Source organism: Melanotaenia boesemani, chromosome 22 (genome assembly GCF_017639745.1).
Source record: "Melanotaenia boesemani isolate fMelBoe1 chromosome 22, fMelBoe1.pri, whole genome shotgun sequence".
Lineage (NCBI taxonomy): Eukaryota > Metazoa > Chordata > Actinopteri > Atheriniformes > Melanotaeniidae > Melanotaenia > Melanotaenia boesemani.
Genome location: NC_055703.1, coordinates 2,221,823 through 2,240,811, shown reverse-complemented (window position 1 = coordinate 2,240,811; position 18,989 = coordinate 2,221,823). Strand labels below are relative to the sequence as shown.

At 43.1% G+C, this 18,989-nt stretch overlaps 1 protein-coding gene across 4 annotated transcripts in view; it reads right to left on the bottom strand.

Moving 5' to 3' along the window:
• Positions 1 to 18,989, bottom strand: part of LOC121633366 — a 49,118-nt gene that overhangs the window by 6,402 nt on the left and 23,727 nt on the right. Inside the window, exons 14-20 of one of the 4 annotated variants that reach the window (XM_041975288.1) lie at positions 17,607 to 17,703; positions 17,381 to 17,488; positions 13,301 to 14,467; positions 8,024 to 8,146; positions 4,185 to 4,313; positions 2,305 to 2,497; positions 1,722 to 1,846 (exon numbers count right to left, since the gene is read on the bottom strand). In XM_041975288.1, coding sequence (XP_041831222.1) covers positions 1,722 to 1,846; positions 2,305 to 2,497; positions 4,185 to 4,313; positions 8,024 to 8,146; positions 13,301 to 14,467; positions 17,381 to 17,488; positions 17,607 to 17,703 — 1,942 coding nt within the window. Of the gene's footprint in view, positions 1 to 1,721; positions 1,847 to 2,304; positions 2,498 to 4,184; positions 4,317 to 8,023; positions 8,147 to 13,300; positions 14,468 to 17,380; positions 17,489 to 17,606; positions 17,704 to 18,989 lie in introns of those variants that run through there. The other 3 variants (XM_041975289.1, XM_041975291.1, XM_041975290.1) reach the window with 3 other exon arrangements.

The window sequence follows — 18,989 nt, the reverse complement described above, 5'->3', positions numbered from 1 at the left end:
TGGAGCTTCATGGAAGCAGAAATCCAGCAACAAAGTCCAGGACTGTAGAGCAGCTAGAACCCTGCATCAAACCAGAATGGGACAACATTCCTCTCCTAAAACTCCAGCAACTGGTCTCCTCACTTCCCAGACGTTTCCAGACATGTTAGAAGAAGAGATGCTACACCATGCTGAACACCACCCTGGAACTACTTTTTACACCATGCTGAACATCACCCTGGAACTACTTTTTACACCGTGCTGAACACCATGCTGGAACTACTTTTTACACCATGCCGAACATCACCCTGGAACTACTTTTTACACCGTGTGGAGCATCACCCTGGAACTACTTTTTACACCGTACCGAGCATCACCCTGGAACTACTTTTTACACCGTACCGAGCATCACCCTGGAACTACTTTTTACACCGTACCGAGCATCACCCTGGAACTACTTTTTACACCGTACCGAGCATCACCCTGGAACTACTTTTTACGCCATGCTGAACATCGCCCTGGAACTACTTTTTACACCATGCTGAACACCATGCTGGAACTACTTTTTACACCATGCCGAACATCACCCTGGAACTACTTTTTACACCATGCTGAACATCACCCTGGAACTACTTTTTACACCATGCCGAACATCACCCTGGAACTACTTTTTACACCATGCCGAACATCACCCTGGAACTACTTTTTACACCATGCTGAACATCACCCTGGAACTACTTTTTACGCCATGCTGAACATCACCCTGGAACTACTTTTTACACCGTGCTGAACATCACCCTGGAACTACTTTTTACAACGTGCCGAACATCACCCTGGAGCTACTTTTTACACCGTGCTGAACATCACCCTGAAACTACTTTTTACACCCTGCTGAACATCACCCTGGAACTACTTTTTACACCATGCTGAACATCACCCTGGAACTACTTTTTACACCGTGTGGAGCATCACCCTGGAACTACTTTTTACACCGTACCGAGCATCACCCTGGAACTACTTTTTACACCGTACCGAGCATCACCCTGGAACTACTTTTTACACCGTACCGAGCATCACCCTGGAACTACTTTTTACACCGTACCGAGCATCACCCTGGAACTACTTTTTACGCCATGCTGAACATCGCCCTGGAACTACTTTTTACACCATGCTGAACACCATGCTGGAACTACTTTTTACACCATGCCGAACATCACCCTGGAACTACTTTTTACACCATGCTGAACATCACCCTGGAACTACTTTTTACGCCATGCTGAACATCACCCTGGAACTACTTTTTACACCGTGCTGAACATCACCCTGGAGCTACTTTTTACACCGTGCTGAACATCACCCTGAAACTACTTTTTACACCCTGCTGAACATCACCCTGGAACTACTTTTTACACCATGCTGAACATCACCCTGGAACTACTTTTTACACCATGCTAAACATCACCCTGGAACTACTTTTTACACCGTGTTGAACATCACCCTGAAACTACTTTTTACACCATGCTGAACACCACCCTGGAACTACTTTTTACACCATGCTGAACATCACCCTGGAACTACTTTTTACACCATGCTGAACATCACCCTGGAACTACTTTTTACACCATGCTGAACATCACCCTGGAACTACTTTTTACAGAAGTGTTGTTGATAAAGTTCCAACCTGGCTTTAGGCTGACTAACTTTGCAGATGTTAGAAGCAAAATGAGAAAGGTAATACGGACCTTTTTAAGGTGCATTGTAACATCTACACCAGCTAGCGGGAAGCGTTGCACTGCGTGAGGTAGACAGTAACCCTCAAATACAGGCATACTGTGGCTTACACCATCTCCAGAGTCAAACACCACACCTTCCAAAAGAAGAAGAAAAGTCAATGAAATCAAGGTACTCTTGGCTTCTCCCAAAAAGTACAATGGCTGCATCAGCTGCTTCACAGCTGAAACACAAACTTGCAATAACGAGAGACTGAGCTGGAGCTCACTGACAGGCTTCCAGGTTTACTGTGCGAACATGGGGGACTTTGTCTTCAGGGTCACAACTTCAGAGCCTCGTGACTCTGACAAAGACACAAAATGTCTAAATGTGAGTCCCCTATGTTTGCGTAATGCAAGCTGTAAATCCAGAGAGCTCCAGCTTTTTCTTCTTTATTGCAAAAAGAATATTCTCTTTGCTTGATTTTTCAACATTAAATGGAATTTCAACATGCTACCAAAAATCTAAAAGTCCTCATATAAAGTTACAGGTTATCTATCCAAAAAAAACAGTATGCAAGTAAAGTTCATAAGACGACACCAAGGAACACATTACCAGTGGTTCTGCCTGCTGCGTAGAGCGCCAGCACGGCCTGCATGGCCACGTAGGTCCAAGGAACGTTGAAACACTCAAACATCATCTCCACCATGCGCTGCCGGTTCTCCAGAGGGTTAATGGCCGCTTCAGTCAGCAAGACGGGGTGGTCCTCAGGGTCCACAGTCAGCTGTTGAAACGTGTGATGCCAGATCTGAAAGGAAAACAATCCATTATAAATGAACTTAAAACAACCACTATTTTACCTGTGCTACAACTTTGTTATTCAAGTTGCTCTGGTTGGAATTTCAAAGAAGGGAAAAATGTTGGGTTCAGGATTAAATACTTTACTCTTCCAACATCCTTCAGGAGCCATTATGTAATCTCATAACAAGTTTTTAAATCTGGCTTTTCAAGCTTGCATTATCACCGAGCATGGAAACACCTGAAATAAAATCTCTAATCTAGGTACGCTGAAAGTAATCCACTCATTCTGGAGACAGAATTAAAGCAGGGGTTAACAACTCAATGTTAATTATTTTGTGAAACAAACTAGTTATAAAAGAGACTTGAACAACACAGAATGACAATCAGGCCATTTTAAACGTAACAAAGCCAGTAACGTAATAACTTGTAAATAACGTTACCATAGCGATTTGTGTTGCAGAAAAACTAAACGCTTGAGATAACCTGTAAATTAACACATTTACACATGGACTGCTGCAGTGCTCACATGGAGTCTGTCAAACGTCTTCACGCGAGGAAACAAGCATACAACTGATGAAAACACAGTCACCGTTTAATAGAATAACTTAAAACCTTAAAATAGAAAAGGTTGTAAGTCTCTTCAACAGACTAAACATGTCACCACCTTGTTACTGATCAGGCGTCACTTTACCTACAGATAATTTTAAGAGAAAATGTTTAATTGTAGATTAACTGAATATTTGCACATCTTTGAGGTCATCATCTTCATTTTCCTTTAAAACAACATTTCCTCCTTCACATCACTAAATTTAAATTTGAATGGGAGAATGCACATTAATGAACATATATCATCACATGGAAGATCACGGATTGTAATCCTGCTTTTTTGCCTGTTCCAGCAGGAAAACACACCTGATGGGTGGAAAATGAATGAAGGAACAAATCAGACATCGTTCCCCATGTTGTCCAGATGTTTTATTTTGTTAAAATACTGTTTTAGTTTTGAATATTAACATGTAAAACAAACAAAACCACAAATGAAAAAGTAAAACGGGGAAAACATTTTCTTGTAAACATAATTTGAACGTCTTTGAAAAATATCCATTTCTTCCAGTTTTATTGAAAGTCATCGGCTTTGAGCTGCAGATGAAAAGTTTTTCCTCCATTGTGTAGATCTCTTCCACAACTGGCTTGATTTCTACAAAAACTTTAATCATTTCCGAGTATGGCCTTATTACTGGCAAAAGAAATTATTTTGAAGATGTTCTTTCTTATTCAGTCCTTCTGGGATATATCCCAGAAAATAAATCCAGGACGCCCCGAGAAACTTATAATTCAGGATGAACAGCAGAAGTCTGACTAACCTATCCCAAGAAAGGTTTGACATAAGACCAGAAATGACTGGTTGGCATTCATTTGTCCACATTGTTTACAGCATTATTTCTGCAATCATGCAATTAACTGTGCTAAAAGATTTTAATCTTCGCCCAGCACTAATTTTACATTATCGGTTGCAGTTACATTCTCAAAAGATTTTTTCATGCTCGGCTTGGAAAAAAAACAATAGCATAATAATTTATTACATTATTGGCTTTGTTACATTTAAACTGGTGAAAAATGTGTTACTGGCTGTTATTACATTATTGGTTGTTACAGGGCCAATAAGTAGCCCAACAAGTCACGTTCAGATTTACCTTTTCCATTTCATCCCAGTTCTGAATGACCCCATTCTTCATGGGATGCTTTAAAGCCAGAACACCTCTCATGTGCTGAGCATCATGGCCGATGTAGGTCTCCTTCTGCAGGTCACCATTCATTATTTCCTACTTAGAAACAAAAGGTAGAATCAATTCAATTTCTTAACCTATATCCAGAAACCTTCCCAAAGATAAGAGTTATTCCAACTGGATATGATTTTCCACAACAGGACCAAAGCCAGATAAGAATTAAGATTTCCACAGTTGTCTTGGATGAAGTGTGTAACTTATTTGCTGTTGAGCATTGTGTGTTTAGCCTGCAGAGCACCGACAGAAGAAAGAAATGCACTGCAGTCTCTTCCAAACAAATCTCATGTGGCACGATGCTTAAGGCTGAGGAGCTTTTCTTTACAGTCTACAACAGGGGTCACTTGGAGAGCCACCCTCACACAGGTTTTAAACATTCCCTGTTGTAAACATTCATTAAACTAGAAGCACTTAGAGCACAGACCTCCACCGAGCCATAGGGTTCCCACCAGAGAAAAACCCCAAAAGGCCCCAAACCCCAATGACCCCCACATTTTGAACCTTCCTTCTAATGACCAGATCCAGAGTATTAACACGATCCGAGTCAAACAATGTTGGATCATAACATCTACAATGAAGTCATCTTGTAATTTTCTGTTTATTTTATTTTCCCCCATTGAGTCTGGGTATTATCTGATAAGTCAGAAGCTGTAATGGCAAAATTATTCCTTGCTCACAATAGTCCTTAAAAAAATTCCTGGATCCAGACGGGTATCCGGACCACCCCCAAAACATAATAACTTGTTTCATTATTCCATTTAAGTTTTTCTTTATTTGCCCCACAACGGGGAAATTTCAGTGTTACAGCAGCAAAGTGCAAAACCAGTGTAAAAAAACAGCATTAGAAATAAAATTTAAAAAAAAAAAAAAAAAACTGTACAGAAGAAAAACTTTAAAGGTCTATAAAAAAAAAACTTACAGAATGGATTTATATTATTTACAAGTAATGATATTGCACGTCTATGTACGTTATTACAGTGTGTGCAGAATTATTAGGCAAATGAGTATTTTGATCACATCATCTTCTTTATGCATGTTGTTCTACTCCAACCGGTACAGGCTTGAAAGCCTACTACCAGTTAAGCATATCAGTTGATGTGCATCTTTGTAATGAGAAGGGGTGTGGTCTAATGACATCAACACCGTATTTCAGGTGTGCATAATTGTTAGGCAACTTCCATTCCTTTGGCAAAATGGGTCAGAAGAGAGATTTGACAGACAGTCAAAAATAGTGAGATGTCTTGCAGAGGGATGCAGCACTCTTAAAATTGCCAAGCTTTGAGGCGTGATCATCGAACAATCAAGCGTTTCATTCAAAATAGTCAACAGGGTCGCAAGAAGCGTGTTGAAAAAACAAGGCGCAAAATAACTGCCCATGAACTGAGGAAAATCAAGCGTGAAGCTGCCAAGATGCCATTGGCCACCAGTTTTGCCATATTTCAGAGCTGCAACATCACTGGAGTGCCAAGAAGCACAAGGTGTGCAATACTCAGGGACATGGCCAAGGTAAGGAAGGCTGAAAAACGACCACCACTGAACAAGACACACAAGATAAAACGTCAAGACTGGGCCAAGAAATATCATAAGACTGATTTTTCTAAGGTTTTATGGACTGATGAAATGAGAGTGAGTCTTGATGGGCCAGATGGATGGGCCCGTGGCTGGATCAGTACAGGGCAGAGAGCTCCACTCCGACTCAGACGCCAGCAAGATGGAGGTGGGATACTGGTATGGGCTGGTATCATCAAAGATGAGCTTGTGGGACCTTTTCGGGTTGAGGATGGAGTCAAGCTCAACTCCCAGTCCTACTGCCAGTTTCTGGAAGACACCTTCTTCAAGCAGTGGTACAGGAAGAAGTCAGCATCGTTCAAGAAAAACATGATTTTCATGCAGGACAATGCTCCATCACACGCATCCAAGTACTCCACTGCGTGGCTGGCCAGAAAAGGTCTAAAAGAAGAAAAAATAATGACATGGCCTCCTTGTTCACCTGATCTTAACCCCATAGAGAACCTGTGGTCCCTCATCAAATGTGAGATCTACAGGGAGGGAAAACAGTACACCTCTCTGAACAGGGTCTGAGAGGCTGTGGTTGCTGCTGCACGCAATGTTGATCGTGAACAGATCAAGACACTGACAGAATCTATGGATGGCAGGCTTTTGAGTGTCCTCGCAAAGAAAGGTGGTTATATTGGTCACTGATTTGTTTTTGTTTTGTTTTTGAATGCCAGAAATGTATATTTGTAAATTTTGAGTTGTTATATTGGTTTCCCTGGTGAAAATAAATAAGTGAAATGGGTATATATTTGGTTTTTGTTAAGTTGCCTAATAATTATGCACAGTAATAGTCACCTGCACACACAGAAATATCCTCCTAAGATACTAAAACTAAAAAAGCCCCACTCCAACTTCCAAAAATATTCAGCTTTGATATTTATGAGTCTTTTGTGTTCATTGCGAACATAGTTGTTCTTCTATAATAAAATTAATCCTCAAAAATACAACTTGCCTAATAATTCTGTACACTCTGTAGTTCCCATTGTGGCTTCTGGCAGCAGATTGTAGAGTCTGACAGCAGCAGGAAGGAAGGACCTGCGGTTTCTCTCCTTCACACAGCGGGTGAAGCAGCCTGTCCCTGAAGGAGCTGCTCAATGTTGTTAAAAAGTCCTGCATGGAGTGGGACATTTCCTCCATCAGAGATGAAAACTTAGCCATCATTTTCCTCTCCATCACCACCTCCACCGGATGGGGGGGCGTCCCAGGACAGAGCTGGCCTTCTTAACCAGTTTGTTCAGTCTCTTCCTGTCAGCAGTCGAGATGCTGCTGCCCCAGAAGACCACACTATAATAAATATCTGATGCCATCACAGCAATGGTGGCCAGTGTCGGTCCTTGAGAGCCACAATCCTGCAGGTTTTTCAAATTTCCCTGCTCCAACACACCTGCCTTAAACTAATGAGTCATTGTGCAGACCCTTATAGGCTGTTGGATCCATTTAATTTGAGTCAGGTGTGTTGGAGCAGGGAAATTGGGAAAACCTGCAGGATTGTGGCTCTCGAGGACCGACGTTGGCCACCCCGCTTTAAAGCTTCATAAACCGCTAGCCTGTTCACTGCTAACTGGCTCGCATAGATAAAACCTACTGGGTTTAATGGTTCTCTTTACTCAGAACAGACCCTCTATCATCATCATTGCTGATGAAGGTCTTGCTGCGCTTCCCCTCCGTTTGCTCTCCTCGGAACAGGTAGCAACACATACTGGCAAACAGCCATCCAGGCTTTACAGGATCTGATTATTTACTGCCACCAGGCTTAACCAAAGAACCAATGGGCTGCATGTTGACGTGTCTCATGAGCTTATGTGATGACTGGATGAATAAATTACTCAGGCACAAGGACCACTAGGAGAGGGGTTGGTGTTTAAACATTTGATTAGGCTGGGAGAAATATTAAATAAAAAAAATCAGCCTCTAATTTTTATGTTGTGTTGGCATGGTGTGAAGAAAAAAAAAAAAAAACCCTCGAGCAAGTTACGAGGTATGGGAACGTTGGCGGCTCTAGTGTAAAAACATCCAGGTGGTGATCCGGATCACCACCAGAATGTAATCAGTTATTCCTTATTCCATTTCAGAGATTTCCCTAAAGATATAGTCTGTCCATTACTTTTTGCGTTATGTTTGCAGGCGGGCAGTTAGGCAGACACGCTGAAAATATAACCTACACCTTGTAATAAAACCATAACTGTGCTTACCTCATATTTTGGCATTCCAATTATTGTTGGGAAAATAATATTTGGGTATTTCTGATCAGCAAATCCTGCTTTCATCAAACCAGATCCCGTATCTAGTACTATGGGAGTCTTGAAATTGGCCATCTGCAAGAAAAAAAAAAGGAAAATCAATATAACTGAATTTACAGCAGTGAGTAGGATACTTATCAAAACTGGTCAGTTTGATCAATAACCTGGTTCATACTAGTTTTAAATCTGTTGTGTTCTACAGTCCTTATAAAACTGCACCTTCTTTCCTTTTGGCTTTTCCCCCACAGGGGTAGCCACAGCAAATCATCTGCTTCTTTCTGACCCGGTATGGAAGTCGTAGGATGCGTTCGTTCGTACATTTGGCACATTTTACGCTAGATGCCCTTCCTGACGCAACCCTCTTCTCCGGCCCTCGGAGAACACTGGCTCATGCCCCTCTTGGGTCTGCAGATGCTGGGGATTAAACCCAGGAGCACATACTTGCAAAGCATGCGCTCTACCACTCAGCTACATCCTTATAATACTGCATATACATTTTATGTAGTTTAAAAAAATAAAATGTATTTATTACAAAGACTAGAACATAAAAGATTTTAAACCAGCATGAACATAGATTTTATATATTTGTACCTCCTATGGGCCCACCACCCAATGGGAGGGGTCATAAGGGTCGGGTGCAATTTGAGATGGGCGATGACTGAAGGCAGGAACCCTACGGATATGGAATGTCACCTTTGGAAGGGAAGCTTTGTACGAGGTTGAGCGGTTTTGGCTCCCGGTGAGAGGTGCCGTGCAGGTGTAGGCATACTCATTCCCCCCTGGCTTGGTGCATGTACATTAGGGTTTACCCTGTGGACTACAGAGTAGCCTTCCTCCTCCTTTGGATGGGGGGTGGGGTCTAACTGTCTACAAACCAAATAGTAGTTCAGAGTTCTCACTCTTTTCTGAGTTCTTGGACAGACTGTCTGGAGGGGTGTGATTAGGAGGAACAGCCCTCCCATCGGAACCCAATTGGTGTTCAGTTGTTGGACTTCTGTGCTCATCATGGATTGTGACTAACACCATGTTCAGTCCTAAGTGTCCACAGAGGGTCCACGTGTACACTTGGAACCAGGACAACCTACGAAGGTCTGGGCGATAAACCTTAAATTTACCGATACCGAAACTTACAACGATAACCAACCTAATTTTGTCAGGGAGAGACGCTCCACTAACACGGAGACGAGATGGCAGTGATGCCGTTTGTCTGAAGTGTTGATGAGTTTCTTAAATCCTGGGTTGTTCTGTTTTAACTGAGCTCTGGTCTTTGGCGATAAAAAGTTGTGTGTTTACAACGTATGTCTCTCTGCGTCTCTGGGAGCTGATGGATTATTTAGTGTCGCGTCGCAAGCCCACGTGTGCACAACTATGTGAATGAGCGCAACTTTTCACATGCATGAATGTTGCCTGTCGCTTGGCTGGAGGAGGCAGCGATTTTCGCCTCATCGTGCAAGTTCAATAGAAAATGATGGAGAAGGAGCAACGTCACCTCCCGTGTGTCCAGCCCATAACTTGAGGTGTTTGCAACTCGACCAAAGCGGTTGTGGGAGGAGTCTGCAGCAGAGCGCTGCAATGCCAGTTGCGCTCGATTTGCAACTGAAAACAGCACAAGAGGAAACTGAGAAGGAGCAAATAATCAGATCATTTCGTTTTTATGATCGTTGAAAACCCAGATCGTAATTGAGATTAAAAGCCCTCATGTTACTGCACCCCGTCTGGTCTGTAACAAGAAGGTAAAGAGACAGAGAAGAAATGGAGTAGAATTTAAATGCTGAAGCGGCTGCTATGGTGGTGAACGTAGGTGTGGTCGAGGATGAGTAGCAGCTTCATCAATGTTTTTGGTGGAGTTCATAGCCGATGACGGGGCGATGACCAAAACCATCAAATCTGACATCCGTGCGAACCTTGATGACAAGTTCTTAGATCCCCCCACTGTAGAACTTTTGGACAGTTTTGTTGACTCCAGATTCAAAGCAGCATACATTTCTACAGACCGTGTCACCGCCACTCAGGAGAAAGTGAAAACAGATGAAGTCAGCAGCTGCAGTCCACACAGGAAGTACTGCAGCGAGCCCTGAGCCTCAGCTTTCTAAATCATCAGAAGTAAAGAAGCCAAAGAGATCACTGGGAAGCTTTAGGCAAAGTGAGGCTACCCCTGTAACTGCTCCCACTGTGTAACCTGACCATGCAATAGAAGCTGAGCAGCTACTCGGTGTCTCCTGTGCACGATAGTGAGGGGAATCCACTAGATTGGTGGAGAGAGCATCAGGTACACTTTCCCACTCTAAGGCCTGGTACACACAAAGATTATCAGGCAGTTTTTGTCTCTGCCTCAGGGTTGAGGACGGCAAACGCCCAATTATCTTCAGTCTAATAAGATTTTCCAATAAAATGATTTGGTCTGAGGTGTGTTAAGAGCGAATTTGTCCATATAAATCGGGTCGTGGCAGACAATCCAAAGTATTAAAACATGTTCAATATTTACAACTAAAAATCTGGAAGTGTGAGGAAAGCCGACGATTCCAGAATTGTGACTACGTGGATGGTGACGTGGAACAGAATGTAGCCAATCAGAGCCCGAGCTGACCAGGGAGAGCAAAGAAGGATATAAAGTCCGTGTTCACGCCGTCTCCAGTCTCATTTTTTCCAGTTCTGGCTTTTTCTGTTAATAGTTGCAAGACCACCATCATTCCCTCGTCCTGTATGTCCTCTTCCATGCTGGGTGTTGTGTTTTCCGGTTCTTGATATGGTTCTTCTACGTTTTTGTTAGACCGCGTTAGGTCACACGAGATTTCCGACTCAGAGGACCAGATTCTAGATCAGTTGCGGGACAGCATCGTTATGTGTGTGTTGTTCTGTGATGACTGTCGGAGTCACCACACATGCCTGATTTTTTTCTCCTCGTGTGAGCAAAGTACCTTTGCATCCCAGACACTAGCTCTGCATCCGAGCGGGTTTTCAGTTCTGAAGGAAACATTGTGACATGATCCTGCCTCAAACCTGATCTGGTAAACATGCCAGTGTTTCTTAGCAAGAACCTGGACTATTCAGATTCACATTTACAACACTCGTCTGAGTAAACGGGTCAGGATACCAAGTCTGTTGCCCCCTTTTTGAAGAGCCCTGTTCAAGCCCCTCCTAATCTGAATTGTCAGTCTTCTATTGACATTTTTGTTTATGGCATTATTTGTTTAGAAGTGACTAAACACAGAGGTGGGCCTGTGCACACGATAATGGCATTATTTCCTTATAACCGTTTACAAGAGACTACCTTCATGGCCTTCAGAGATAGATCTTTGCACACGATGGCATTACCTTTGCACAAGTCATTGTTTACTTTTCCAAATGGAAAATGTGAAATTTATTTTATATATAAGTTACTTTCTTTACAAGGGAGGCCACTTGTTTCTCCCTTTACAGAGAAACGGATCACTTGACAACTCAAATGTGACCATTTTCAAGTAATGCAAGCTATTTATAATATCCACATTTAGAATGTTTATAAGAGATTGTATTTTTAATACTTTGTGTTGGTAGAAGGTTTCAGTTTTACACTATTAAACTTGTTCAGTTGCACTTAGTTAAATAAATCTTAACTAAAAGTACTTAATTGGTATTTTTCAAACAGTGTAGTTACAGTCCTTTAAAGTGGCAAAAAAAATTGCAATTTATAGGTTGAGGGGAATCATACTATCATAACTGGAGGGGTGGGGGGGTTATCGTCCCTTAATCGTTAGAGATGTACTGCTCAATACATAGTGATGTTGATTTGAGGCCATATCACCCAGCCCTACTTTGTAGTCATGCCAGACTTGTAGTCGCATGTCTTGGACACTCGGGTGAAAAGAGGTGCAGAGCTGTCAACCGATCGCCACCTGGTGGGGAGTTGGCTCAGATGGTGGGGTCGGTCAGGCGGAGTCCCCTGTCAGAGAGCTCTTCAACTCCCACCTCCGGGACATATTCAGGTTGAGGTTGGGGACATTGAGTCGGAGTGGACTGTTTCACGCCTCCATTGTTGAGGCAGCCGAAAGTTTGTTGGTACATGTTGTGGTGTGTAAACCCCAAACTCGGTGGACGGATGCCAGGGTCCACCTATCAGGCCTTTTTGGCTTGTGGGATTGTGGAGGCCACTGATGGGTGTCAGCAGGCTAACAAAACAAAACAAAAAAAAAAAAACATCCACACTTTGCTTTCGATGTGGAAGCAAAGTGTGGATGTTTTTCTTCTGATTGCATGGTTGGGTTCATAGTTGGGATGTAAATCCTCACCAAAGCAGATTCAATACATATCTCAATATGCTGCCAGCAATATGATACATCAACGATGCAGTGAAGCCCCCTGCTGATTCAACGCGATATATTTCACCCCGTTTACGATGCAATGCAACCCGTTAATAATCTGACAACGATTTGACTTCATACAATGTGATTCAGTTCAATACGATTCATGATGCAATCCAAAAAACAATTTACAAACCCACATCTGGTTTCTTAACATTACAATTCTTTGTCCTCTCTCTTTAACGTAATGATAACTCACACTGGAGCACACATCAAGTTTTAACATTGTCTATGCTGGAATACTTTAAACCTCAAGTCTTCAAAAGGTAAGTTTAGAGTCTGGAAAGTAAGAGCAACTGAAGGCTCTGCTCCCCATAGTGCTGAGGCAGGCAGAGGGCACAGTGGAAGGAGGAGGATCTTAGGGAATGGACTCAGGTGGCAACGTGAGGAAGGTTATAGATGGCTTTGAAAGTTTTAATGTAATTCTTTGCTTCACCAGCAGCCAGTGAAGTTGCAGTAGATGAGGGTGAAATGATGTGAGAGGGTTTCACTTACCAACTACATGATGTGGCCAGAACACTGAAGTTTCCTCTAGAATTGGTTTCTGCTTCGTCAATATAGTAAAACCTACTAGTCTGATGTTATTTATCTGATCTAAACCACAGCACCTCATCTCTCTACACCATTTCTGTATTGAATACAGTGAGTGTCACTCCAACCCAGAGCTTCAGACAATGTTTGGCAGCAGTAATAGTTAAATGAAGTTGTTTCAACATCATTTTTCCCAAGCTGATAAATTAGTATGGATCCAGATCCAATTTTACTTCCATTGTCTAAACTTTATCATACCCAGGATATAGTGAAAAGGAGACAATACAAACCCTCGAAAAAACACTATAACAACCTGACTTTTAATCATATTTAACCAATTCACCTGGAAGCTACATACCTTTGCAATATCATCATCAAGTTGGGTCTTCATCCCTTGTGATCTGCAGGAGGATACCCTCATAGCTTCAGAACTTAGAGCCCCATTAGACGAGTCCTCCTCCAGTTCATCGTCCCCAATTGGCTCAGACTCAGAATGGATTTGGGGCAGTGACTTGATCTTCTCTGCTGGCTGCAGAGAGCATGCAGGTACCACTGACATGGCCTCTTCATCTTTTGTGGTCATTTCAGAGAGTTTTGCTAATGATGCACCACAGCCATCTGGGACTGCATTGTTATTGGTGTTATTACTGTACTCTTTTACATTTGGATTGAAAACCAGGTCTGGATCTATATTTTCAAGTGCCTTATCTTGTGCATTACAGGGATTGTGAGAAATAATTTTAGTTGAATAAGGTGGAAGGCCTTCCTTCGTGTCAGGAGAAAGACTGTCGATTCCACCTGGATCAAAGGCTCCTTCATCTGGCCTCAATTCAGAGGTTAAAGAAACTGACTGGCTTGCATTTGGTTGGATTCCCACCTCAGATGGTTCCCTCAGATCTGAAGTACTGTTTAAGATGTTTGCTTCACATAAAGAGTTTTTATCTTTACAAGCATCTTGGCTCCAGGAAAGTGGGAGTTCCTCTTCTGCGACATTCAAACCCAATAATGCTTGAAATGTTTCAGAATGGCAGACCCCAGAGTTGTTCTGGACCAACAATAAGTTCTTTCTGGGAAGTGAGAGACACTCTGTGGCTTTGTCCTTGCTCCTGTGCATATGCTCTTCATCCAAACCCTTCTCTAGTTTTTCCACCTCTCTTTTTTCCTTTTCCAGCTGTAACCGGAAAGCCTCAATGTCTTTGTTTATATTTAAAGGCAGCTGTGTAACCAGAGGTGTGCTCTCAGAGGGTTCAGCGGGAGGACTTTCTGAGGAGCACCTGAGCTGCTGGATCTTGAACTTTTCTTCCAAGATGAGCTCATCCAAGATGTGGATCTTTCTCAGCTCCATCAGCAGATCTGGCCTGATGTGAAACGACCCTTCATCTGTCCTCACTTCAGCCTCATCGTCGAGGTGGTCATCCACACAGTCGGCTAATTCAGGTTCACTGAGGCTGTCTGATTCTCCAGAAGAAAGACATTCATCCAGGCCAAGAACACCAGCTTCAGCTAGCTCACTGGATGACATCTTCTAAAAGACAAATACACAGATAATACACACAACATGGGAGTAAGTGTTGCATGTCTGAAATGAACCACTAAAAATGAGCTGGAGAAGACTATTCAAAGGGAACACAGCAGCCATCTTAACAAGACAAGAATAATAAAATACTTCATAGAGACCAGCGGCGTCCAAAGTCTGTCCTCAAGGGCTGCTGTCTTGGAGTTTTTGAATGTTCCCTGCTGCTACGCACCTGAATCAGATTAATGGATCAACATGTTCCAGCAGAACTTAACAAGCTGTTGAGAGCCATTTAATTTCAATCAGGTGTGTTGGAGCAGAAAAACATCTGAGACCTGCAGGACTGCAACCCTCGAGGACTGAAGCTGGACAGAGATACAGACTGCCTAGGGCACCAGCTGCAGGAAGGGGAGCAGCTGTGTAGTCAAATACTCTATATAAATATAGACTATTATCTGAACTAAAAGATCCAATCTCTCTTCCAAGTTCGAAATGGGAGGCCGACTTATCCAATAATCGTAATCAAAATACATCCAGCCATCCATTTTCTGCCGCTTTTTCGAGGTTGGGTCCCGGGACAGCTGCCCAAGCAGGGAAACTGCTTGTATTTGCGATCTTGTTCTTTCGGTCACTACCCACAGCTCGTGGCCATAGGTGAGGGTAGGAACGTAGATCGACCGGTAAATCGAGAGCTTTGCCTTTTGGCTCAGCTCCTTCTTCACCACGACAGACCGATGCAGAGTCCGCATCACTGCAGACACCGCACCGATCCGCCTGTCCATCTCCCTCCATCCTTCCCCCACTCGTAAACAAGATCCTGAGACACGTGAACTCCTCCACTTGGGGAAGGACCTCATTCCCAACCCAGAAAAAACACTCCACCCTTTTTTCCAGCTGAGGACCATGGTCTCGGATTTGGAGGTGCTGATTCTCATCCCAGCCGCTTCACACTCTGCTGCGAATCGCTCCAGTGAGAGCTGAAGATCACGGCTCGATGAAGCCAACAGAACCACATCATCCGCAAAGAGCAGAGACACTGAGAAAGCATTTGATGGGAAAACTGGCTATATTTGGAACAGACTAGAGAAAATGGGTTTTCATGCAGATTTTATTAACTGGGTTAAAGTATTGTACTCAGGACCAATGGATACCAGGGCTCCAGACTAACATTTTTTACGAGGAGCACAGTTACTTCAATTTTTAGGAGAACAAGCAGAAAATTTAGGGGTGCACACTGAAATCACCTTCTGGGTAAGTTTGGGGTGGTCTTTGTGGTGGGGTGGCTGGGGTTTGTACTCTGGGATTGCTGCTGATTGCCCGGGGATCTGGTCTGCCTCTAGCCTCCGTAGAGGCATGGTAGCATTTGCATGATGACACTCGCCTCTGATCACTCCTGACTCCTCATACTCTGCATGCTGGCAAAGCAAATCTGTTTGGCACAACACAGCAGCCAAACCACCATTCTGTTGCTACCATGCTGGACAGGACAAGTTAAAAAACAGATCAAAAAACAAACAAAAAAAAAAAAGACAAGATTTTGGATTCTGGCTGCTAGCTCCCACAGTTTTCGTCCCACCGTGATGAGACAGACAGCTTTGTAATCATCAGAGTCTCTGCTCTCATATGACACCAAGTGGTTTCCTAGAAGTGGAGAAATTAGCTCTAAAAAGTGGACCGTGCTGTTCATGTTTTTCTAACATTCCCATATAACTGCCTGGGGTTTGAACCATTTGGTCTGAATGCCAATGTTTGGTAGAGTCCTATTGCTGAGTTTCTCCTTGTCATGTTAGGAGTACTACTTCGTAATGTGGACAGACCTTCTGTATTGTATCTCATGCTGCCCCCCGTATGGAGGGGTCTCACCAAGAAGGGGTTAAAACACATTTATAAAGGACATTATGGCATTTTTGGTAAAAAATAAATAAATAAATAAATAAACCACATAAAAAACATACTCCAACTTCATCCATTTTCCTCTGCACATCCAGGGTCAGGTTGTGGGGGCAGTTGCCGAAGCAGGGAACCCCAGACTTCCCTCTACCAAGCCACTTCTTCCTGCTCATCTGGGGGTAACCCAAGGCGTCCCCAGGGTCTTTCCTGGGGTCTCCTCCTGGTGGGACGTGCCCTGAACAACCCTCCAGGAAGACCAGACGCCCGAGCCACCTCATCTGGCTCTCACCATGCAACTCTACTCTGAGCCCGTCCCTCATGACAGAGCTTCTCACCGTATCTCTAAAGGACAGTCTGTCCACCCTGTGGAGGAAACCCATTTCGGCCGTTTGTATTTGCAATCTCATTATGGTGACTACCCACAGCCCGTGACCATAGGTGTAGGTAGGAACATAGACTGACCAATAAATTGAGAGCTTTGCTTTTTGGCTCAGCGACTTCACCACAACAGCCCATCATAGCATCTACATCACTGTCGATCCACCTGTCAAGCTTCTGCTCCACCCTTCCTACCACATGGGTAAACCCTTACATACATACAGGCACCAAGCCAGGGGGCAATGAGCATGCCCACACCTGCTCGGCGCCTCTCACCGGGAGCAACTCCTGAATGGAAGAGGGTCAGTGGTTCCAGAGCCCAAGCCATGCGTCAAGGTGAGTCCAACTATATCTAGCCGGAACCGCCCAACTGGGCCCCATGGGCATAGGCCTGGCCACCAAGGGCTCTCCTCCATGCACCACCTCCAGCCCTGGCTCCAGGGGGTGTGCACCAGTGACCCACGTCCTGGCAAGAGAAACTTGGCTCCATTAAGATTTTTCTTCATGGGGGTTTGCTGAGCCACACCTTGTCTTTGAATCTCTAACCACTTTATAAAAAGGTCATTGCCACCTTTCCTGAAGGAGAAAAACTACATAATCCAACCGATGTCGCTGCTGAAATGAAGTTAGATTCCTAATTTATGTTTAACTTACTATACCGCAATGGTCCTCACTGTCCCACAGAGGCCACACATCCCTCCCATCCTCTTTCCTCAGCAATGCATCCAGCACAGCTTCCTGAACCAAAACATTTTCCTCCTCCTGAAAACATAACATTCAACCACTCAGAAGATCTACAGAGGAATCAATATGCAACCTCATGAATCGAAATACATCCAAGATGTAAATTTTCAGAGGAAAGGAGAAGTAGATTGCTTGCCTCCAGGATTTCATCAGTCCTGTCCAGGATTTTTTCCACCTCTCTGTGACTCTCCTGCTCCTTCACATCCCAGTCCTTCAGGGAGATGGTCATACCACTGAAAACAGAGGGGAAAAAACGTATTCCTCCAGTACATGAAATCAGAAAAATAAATTCTACAAACCCATTCTACTCAGATCACAATTTAATTGTCTCATTTAAAGTAGGAGTCACTATGGACAATTCATGTTAATCATTTTAAAAAGAGAATAAGAGAATCTGTGGGAGCTTAAAAATTTTAACATTTTACCCAAATAGTCTTCCCTGCTCAGCAAAGACAAGGTTAAGATGACGTTAGCAACCATTTAATCATTACCAGTCAACATTTGTTCAACAACGCCCGAGTCTCCGAACTGAACAGGGTTTACAACAAGCATTGTGGTGTAATTTTGCCTTTATAAAGGAGCTAACTGATGCAGAAAGCCTAAGACTTTCTAAAAACTTTCTACATCTCACAGCCTGTGGTCGAAGACAGCGATTTCTGGAAGTGATCCCGAGACCATGCAGTGATTCCCAGTAAAGAATCATGTCCATTTGTAATGCAGTGCTTCACCAGCATCCAGTTTGAGCTTTGTTTTGTCCCACGCACACAGAGATTCCTTCAAATTCTTGATTTTCATATTATACACTGGCGATGGTGGGATTTTCAAAGTTTACTATTTTATGTTGAACATTTTTCTGAAATTGGTCATTTTTATACACAGTTTGTCTCAGACTGGCGAACCTCTGTTCAGCTTTCCATCTGAGATTCTGCCTGTATGAAATGCTGCTTTTATAACCAGTCATGTCACTGACCTGTTGCCTAATTGTTAAAAAAAAAACTGGAGAAGCATTTAATTGCACCAATTACTTTCCAGGCTTTTGCTGCCATCAGATTCAAACTCTCAAAAGCTAATACTTCAATAAAATGCCTCCAATTTAAAATCAAAGATTTTGGTTTTGTTATGTTTCCATTTGCTTTTTTCTTTCTGATTAAAATCCAACAAATATATATTTCCAGTCTGGGTTGATTATATTGGCTCTTTGAGCTTTAAAATGATGGGTTTTAAACTCCCACACGTCATCTGTGTCCTTACAAATACGGGGTATTTCCAAAGTATGCTTCCCCTCAGATGAAATTCAGGAATGGGGGCACCATAGTTCACTTCTCATTTTTTAAATTCCTGGAAGCTGACAAAACAATCATGTTTAATCTCATTCACATTTAGCAGCTGAGCCGAAAGAACCACACACTGTTTGTTGCAACAACAACTACAACAATTACATTGTACTGCAGTTTCTGGATTTTCAGATTTTTTGCTGTAAAATGTCCCCAAATCTAACATGCCTGAGCCCTTTCAAATG